Consider the following 7,348-nt stretch of genomic DNA (forward strand, 5'->3'; position numbering starts at 1 on the left):
AAATTGTGCTCCTCATATTTTTGAACTTTTTATAAAATTTAACAAGTTAGAGAGCTTCAGTTGATTAAAATACACATCGTCCGTGTTCAGAATTTTCTATTACAAGGCATAATTTGAAAAGAATATTTATTTCTCTGGTGAAATAAATTGCTTTCCTTTCGGGTACAGTCGTAACAATTTGCTCGTTCGCCAGAAGGGTTTTATTTCGTCTAATGAAGATCTAAATCTAAATTTTCACTTAGCAAATATCATTGTGGTTTTTAAGGCACCAAGCCAGTCAAGTCTCGAATATCGTTGTGTCCAACGAGGACAGTAATTACATCCTTTATGGTGAGATGATGAATAGTCTCGTTAATTCTGCCTCCTATGTCATCCCGTATACCCGGAAGCACGTCTGGTTTAATAATGTCCACTACCTTCGGCGTGAGATCTTGGAATACCTAGGAACAAACGCGCAACAAAATTAATTATAGCAATCTACAGATATTGGTATCTGGGTTTCTCGGTATACCAGAATGTTGGAATACTGTTTGGAAACATACCTACAGGGCATCTAGAAATTTAGGGATATACTTTCACAGTATAGTGAAGTCTAAACACTGTAAAGTCTTCCAAACTTTACCGTACCTTGCTCATCACCTCAGCCAGCTCCTTGTCGCCCATGAAATTCTCCAAATTCACGTGCATGGACGTCAACCAAAAGTCTAAGTCAAACGTCTTCAAATAGGCACCTTTGGAGTAGCCTAACACGGTGTTCACGTACAACATGAAGTTGTAGATGTCTGCTTTGAAGGAACCAGCTCCACGAAGATGGACCATGCCGCCCAGGATTCCAGATATGTTATAATATCCTTCCGCATAGATTTTTGGTACAGTGAAGTTCAAAGTAATAGTGGGTCCAAGCAACGACAATTTCGCTTTGTTGGTCACGAAGGTGGACAGATTATGCACGATCAAATCCTCGATCATCAGAGACATCCTGCAAAAGAGATAAAGAACCATTAACCCGATGCCTCCTTTTTTCTAACGTTTAGATTACATCAGTTCCCGGAAGCCAGCATGATGCAAGTCAATTTTGTTGCTTCGCGAGGTGGCCAAGTTTCCGAGCAATCGTTCGATAAAGTATTCTGAAATTTATTCCTTTACCGACTTCCATACGTTCTTGAAGTTCTTAGGAACTCTTCCATTAGCAACTGTTTTCAAAGATTCTTTCATAAGTACTCGCTTCTTACTGAACCTCACTGGAGTTTTAGTTTCTTATAGCGTCGAGAAATGTTTCGATATTTTTTATCAAAAACTCATTCTAACTTTTTCGCCTTTCAAGTTAATTGGCTTATCAACTAGGAACTGTTATCGACTACTGTCCACACCATCTCTTAATGTTTACAGAGTTTGATTGCATAAGTACTGCTTTTAAAAACAAAACAGCAGCTTTACTATTTTACAGACATTTGATAATTCTTTATACATAGTGATATTCTGCAATTTCAAGCGAAGAACAAATGGCTTCTGCATAAATCCTACAGTCGTTCCTGTAACTTACGTCCCGAATTCTGGATTGTTGATGTTAATTTGCACCTCGTCGAGCTCCAACGGCTCTAATGGCGGTACACCTAGTTCCGGTATTCCGTATGGCATCCTGGCTCGAAACTTCTCGACGATTCGTCTCAGCTTGAACTCCAGACCTTTGGAAGCTGCGCTGTCGACTGTTCCATCGACGATTAATCCAGCGTTCAAAATGAACCACGGGTGAATCGTGTTTTACTTACTGTAGCCGGTGGTGACCCGAGTCGCGTTGATCAGCAGATTCCTTGGCTTCTCCACCGCGCTGGAGACTGGAAAAACAACAAACATCACGGTTCACTTCCTATTTTCTCTTCTAGGTTTCCCTGGTCACGCTCGCGATTGCAATCGTCCATGGAAAAGCGGTCTAGCACACGTGGTAGTGGATGCAGCGATGGATGCTCTCCCGGTTGCTGTGGAAATGGAAAATGCGGTGAGAGCCGATGTCAATGATTTGCTAGACAATTTTCAGTTAGAACAGCGTGTTGGATTAGCAGCCTACAGAAGATAATTGCTCTCAGGCTTTCTCTGACTGGATTCGGTATAGTCGCAATGTTTTCTAACATGCAGTTAACTTCGAGATCAAATAACCTGTGTTCTGATCTGAGAAATATGCCAGGATAGTCCTAATTAATCCTTTAAAGTATCGGAAAATGCAAAAAAGATGGGACAGACTTATACACTTAAGGGATGCAAATTAGTCCAACAATAGGACGCCTGAATTAATAAGCAGAGAATATGGAAATGCAAGAGACTAAAACATACACCGTGATATTAATTAAGATTCAGCAGTAATAAAAAGACATTCCAGCTTGCTGGTGAAAAATTATTTCGAATAAATTTACGCACAATCGCACTGTTTTGACGTTTTAATTACCGATTATCGCACTTGCTGACGTAGTACGATACGGTTATAATTACAATTATACTCGTGTTTCAAAGTTGATATAATATAATGAAAGAGAAAAAATACTAGCAAGATAGATCTCATAAATCATACAGTAAGTAAAAAGTAGTTATTTCAGTAATTCCCATGAATTTAACTCAAAAATATTTCTTAACTTCGCTGACATATACTTTCTCAAAAATATTGCTCAACATCCCTCAGTTCCGGACTTCGTTAATATTCGTAACTCCGTGTGATAGTGATCTAACTTATTTTCCTACAACGCCAGTACGATCAATTTCACCAGCAAGTTGGATGCGAGTGTGTGCACGTTATTAATCCATGGGAAAACGGGCGCTGGTTAGAGATGCTGCAGAGAAGCTTCGCAACTATCATTATTCCTTCAACCGGACAATTAGTCCACTGAGATCTGCCGATGAGTCTCAATTAGAGGCGTTGGAGAATGTGAAGCTTTCTTACAAACCCTGGCTTTCAAACTCGATAGCGATCTTCGATGTAAATCCTGAGAAAGGAGAAGAAGTTACATAAACTATGAAAGATTATTCCTACTTAGCAATTGTGTACTGGTTACCATTGTGGCCTGCAGTCACCTCTGATACACAGTGACCATTACAAGCACCCTTAGCACTTAATGATGGCTAATTGCTATCACATTTAGTGTACAGTTCTACATGGTGACTATAGTTATCTTCAGTACATACTGACAATTCATAATACCAGAATAAAACCAGAGTTTGAAAACCATAGTTCGAGTGGGTCGATCAAAGTATCACATACTGAGGTTTGAGGCTGATTCCGTCACGCGGTGTATCGCTTCTTTCTGTCGTTGCATGATCCCTGTCACTGGAACAAATACGAGTACATATACGGCACAATTGGTCTGGAGCAAACATCTATCATCCCTCATTTCTTTATCTTTAATTGATGAAACAGAGTAATAATAAAATAATGAATTAATTGTTAAAATCTTTGAAAATTGAGTCTGTCATGTTCAAGGAAACCGGAAGAAGAAGAAAATTAAGCGTTCGCCGGTGACAGTGACCGTGAGAACGGAAGTCCTTTGCATGACGTAGCGAGACAAAGGAATAACAAAGGTAATTCTAGAAGGCGAGAAATTAAATCGTGGAAAACGATCTAGTGTATACATTGCGCTTACGTGATCCTCCCGAATCACGTAATTTATTTCAGCGAATGCCTAACGACGTGAGAATAACAAAGCAATTGCTATTGTTACGCATTGATTGAGGGAACGTAGAGCTGAAATTGCACTCGACCAATACACATCAATGATTGTTACGCGTCCGATAAATCTCTTTTATCATGAATTCGTGTTACGATTGTTATTCGTTCATTCGGTAAAATTACAACGATCGGAGATTAAACCTGGGTGCAAAACTTATGGCGTAGGGATTTAGCGGATAAAACCGTCGAGTATTAATTCAATTACAATTTCGTTTCACTCGTTTATTGATTTAGTTTGGCATTAGCTCGTTAACCGGATCATTCCTCCATCACCCAAAGGGCATTTACGTTCTTTGCCTGTAATTAGAGGCGAGCAAAATTGTAATGTAATAACTATAAGTAATTTTAATTGTTAATCATTCATAATACCTTATAACAATCAGACAAAATAAAGGCGACAAGCTGAAGAAAGTTATCTCGAAGCCTAGACCTGACCTACAGAAACAGTATAAAAACTGTTTACATCATTAGAGTAAATGTTGTGTCCAATTTTTTAGACAAGGGAACGTTCATTTAGTAAATAACTGGAGATCGGAACTAGGCTTGAAAGTAACTTCACCCAATTTCCATTTCCTTCCAAAATGTCAGTTTTCCTGATTTACATACAACTCATTTACAAAACTTCCCGGAACAACCTGTTGCTATAAATTCTACACAACCAAGTCCATAAATCACTCATGTGCAAAGGATCCAGCTTCCATAAAGGACCCCAAGAAGGCACAATATAAATCTAGTCCCCTTCAACGATAATAACAATGAAACAAACCAGTGTCAGACCATAAGAAAGAAAGAAAACTCACGGAAATTTGTAGCACTAGTAGCAACATTTCCAATTCCTTCGAAGAGCGAGGGCGCAGGGTCCTCAGAGTTTGAGGGCACCACCTGTAGCGCTAACGCAATCAACAGAATCACTCTCCAGCCCATGTGGAATAGCATGATGACGGCCGTTTAAGGATAACTGAAACCGATTCTGTTTGAGATAATTGTTCCACGATCGACCAAATCACGCGCGAAGGACCTACCATTCGAACCGCTCTCGAAGAAGCAGGAAGGCCGACTGGCAAGATGAAAGAGTACGATGCACGAGTCACTCAGCTGACGCGCTTCTACACGTGTGTGTGTACATGACGTTGTACGAGGTACACGTGCAGGAACGTCCAGCGAAAGCGAAACTCTACAACGTGAACCATGAATGGTGTTCCGTTTGCCTACCCTTCAAGCTGAACGCTATTCACATTTATAAGGACCTTCTGAAAAGCTACGCGACGTGAGCTGTCCATATGCTAGTTCAGGAAATATTTGACGGACAGTACATGTACATTTTAATACTGTCCACGTTGCATTGACGGTGTTGCAGTATTCAGCTACTGACAAACTTGAAGTCTCCATTAGAAGTTCTCCATAATACTCCTGAGAATCATCCTTTGTTCCTAATGAAAGTAACATGGAGATAGCGTGGAAGTACCCTGTCACGTTTACTTTCATTTTTCTTGACTTCTTTGAACAATCTATGACTGCTTATGTCATTCCTACATCTTGATCTGATCTCTCAGAAAAGTAGTTCTATCAAATTGAAGTGATATTTGATCCTCAACACTGAAAGGAATTAGTAATTATTTTCTCGAAAGTGTAAGATAAAGGAGTTGAATGAGAAAATCCAGGAAGATTACCTTCATAGCTGAGTGCGCCACCACAATGTTATTTATAAAAAGTAGGGCGACGATTAGTCACTGGAATCCTTTGTCATAGTTTTTATAATGGTAATTGTTCGAACGCGTTGAATGAAAGGTAGGGAATCATTGATTTTTAAAACCGTAGATCCTGTTTAGGTCCTTCACAGAAAACAAGGATATCGGATGTAGCAGTAGATTAATTTCCGGTTACGTAGACCGGCGATATAATCGTATCGATTCCAGAACACTCTATAAGAATTTTAATCTAAAAATATTAATCTGATTATTTATGATTATATTTGTTGTTTGCAAATTAGAATTTTGTGTTCGTAATATTCTTCATGGCTAGACTATGAATTATAAGCAAGCAATGTCATAATACGGATACATTGAAATTCTTTTCAGAAGTTGGGCCTAATAAGAATAACAAATTAACACATGCCCAGTAAATATCTTCTACAAGAAGGCTGAATCATTTATGAACGATGCTAACCACATATAAAAGAATATAAACTTATATTTATATCGTAGATTCAAAGTTCAATATTTTCAACGAATGATTAACATTGCACTCTAATCTCATGAACTTTGCAATAATCAGTATGATAATATTAAAATATCAATTTTTACATAGATCTGTTTCCTAATTATATATAAATAGTTGTATATTTTTAAATTTTATCATTTTAAATGATAAACATTACTTGTGAATAAAGTTATATGTGTAAAAGGTTGGGCGCATTTTAACAGGTTGCTCGGTCGGTGCGGTAGTAACCCGCCATGTACAGGTTAAAGTTTTTCACAAGAGGTTTACGTGCCTCGAGTATTACGCAATTTAATAGCGAGTTCGCCGGTGTATATGTTACAACGTGGACGACATACGTGGTGAAGCACCGTGATTTCAATTCCATCGAGTATTCATCGCAACCTACACAAATAAACGAATTGTTAATGCATGTATGATGCTGTAGAAGTCTTTTACGCGTTTCTATCGTGTGTCATGTATCGGTTTATTAAAGGAAAACAAAGTTGATAATCGATGACACGTTCATGCAAATGTTTGATCTCAATTATCCAAGAAATCGAAGAATCATTACGTGGCATTCGTCACGTAAAGTGGTGCTGAAAGTAAAAAAGCAGGAAGCATTAATTTCTTATTCGTATATAGAATGCAATGCGCAATTTTTCTATTCCAATCTATTCATCTTTGTGGCTGCAAATCTAACCTCACAGTATTAATAAAAAGTTATCTGATTAAGATATAATGAGTGAGCGATTCTTTTATTTCCTAATTAGTCGCGAGATCGTGTTAGCAACATTGTTTACAGAAAAAGAAGACAAAAATATGGCGGCAAAATTGGCGCCAAAATACATACCTGAACAATGTTTAAACAATTTGACATTTTTGATACTTTATCCCAATTTCAATACTTATATCTACATATAATTGCTGCTGACATTTGTAATACATGTTTTTACCTTTAAGAATTAAAGTATTTATACTTCGCATGCATCAGACAGTAAAGATTCATTAGTACTTATTCGTGCGACCGTAGTTTCGGATTGTAGCTTGTACCTAAAAAATGATTTCAATAATAATTAATTCAATTATCTAATGTTATTTAATAAAGATACGTATTTTATATATGTTATACGATTAATTTACCTATGCACAAACCTATAATTACAATTTATGGAATAAAGGAAATTGACTTGTCAAGTGCGGTCCGCGGTTTCGATTAATTTATTGATTCATCCTTCGATCGACTCAAATGATAAAATATGCCAAATCTTATGCTATCTGTATCTTAAAACTATTTAATCATGACTTACCTTAGTTTATTGAAGCTTTGATTCTAAATTTCGTAAAAAGGAAGGAGGATACATTTCAGCAAATTTGGCAACGTGCACTGCTTGCTACATTGTTCTATGCACTAACTACGTTAATCTAGTTCTTGATTTG

At 37.6% G+C, this 7,348-nt stretch overlaps 1 protein-coding gene and 1 long non-coding RNA gene across 3 annotated transcripts; both read right to left on the reverse strand.

Moving 5' to 3' along the window:
* Positions 1 to 15: 15 nt before the first annotated feature.
* LOC100877644 (uncharacterized) lies at positions 16 to 4,892 on the reverse strand. Of its 2 annotated transcripts, XM_003701055.3 has the most exons (7): positions 4,735 to 4,892; positions 4,513 to 4,670; positions 3,248 to 3,313; positions 1,770 to 1,835; positions 1,544 to 1,706; positions 628 to 979; positions 16 to 440 (listed from the first exon to the last, which is right to left on the reverse strand). In XM_003701055.3, exons 2-7 carry the CDS (start codon positions 4,646 to 4,648, stop codon positions 261 to 263), a joined length of 963 nt encoding a protein of 320 aa, XP_003701103.1. In that variant the 5' UTR covers positions 4,649 to 4,670; positions 4,735 to 4,892; the 3' UTR covers positions 16 to 260. The 2 variants fall into 2 exon arrangements, with proteins under 2 accessions (XP_003701103.1, XP_012135683.1); XM_012280293.2 differs by lacking the exon at positions 3,248 to 3,313.
* A 1,002-nt stretch (positions 4,893 to 5,894) lies between these two features.
* LOC143265991 (uncharacterized) lies at positions 5,895 to 7,338 on the reverse strand. Its single transcript, XR_013040872.1, has 3 exons — positions 7,219 to 7,338; positions 6,762 to 6,961; positions 5,895 to 6,313 (listed from the first exon to the last, which is right to left on the reverse strand). It is a non-coding gene; the product is annotated as an uncharacterized LOC143265991 (long non-coding RNA).
* Between the last annotated feature and the right edge of the window lie 10 nt (positions 7,339 to 7,348).

The sequence above is a fragment of the Megachile rotundata genome, chromosome 16, assembly GCF_050947335.1.
Source record: "Megachile rotundata isolate GNS110a chromosome 16, iyMegRotu1, whole genome shotgun sequence".
Lineage (NCBI taxonomy): Eukaryota > Metazoa > Arthropoda > Insecta > Hymenoptera > Megachilidae > Megachile > Megachile rotundata.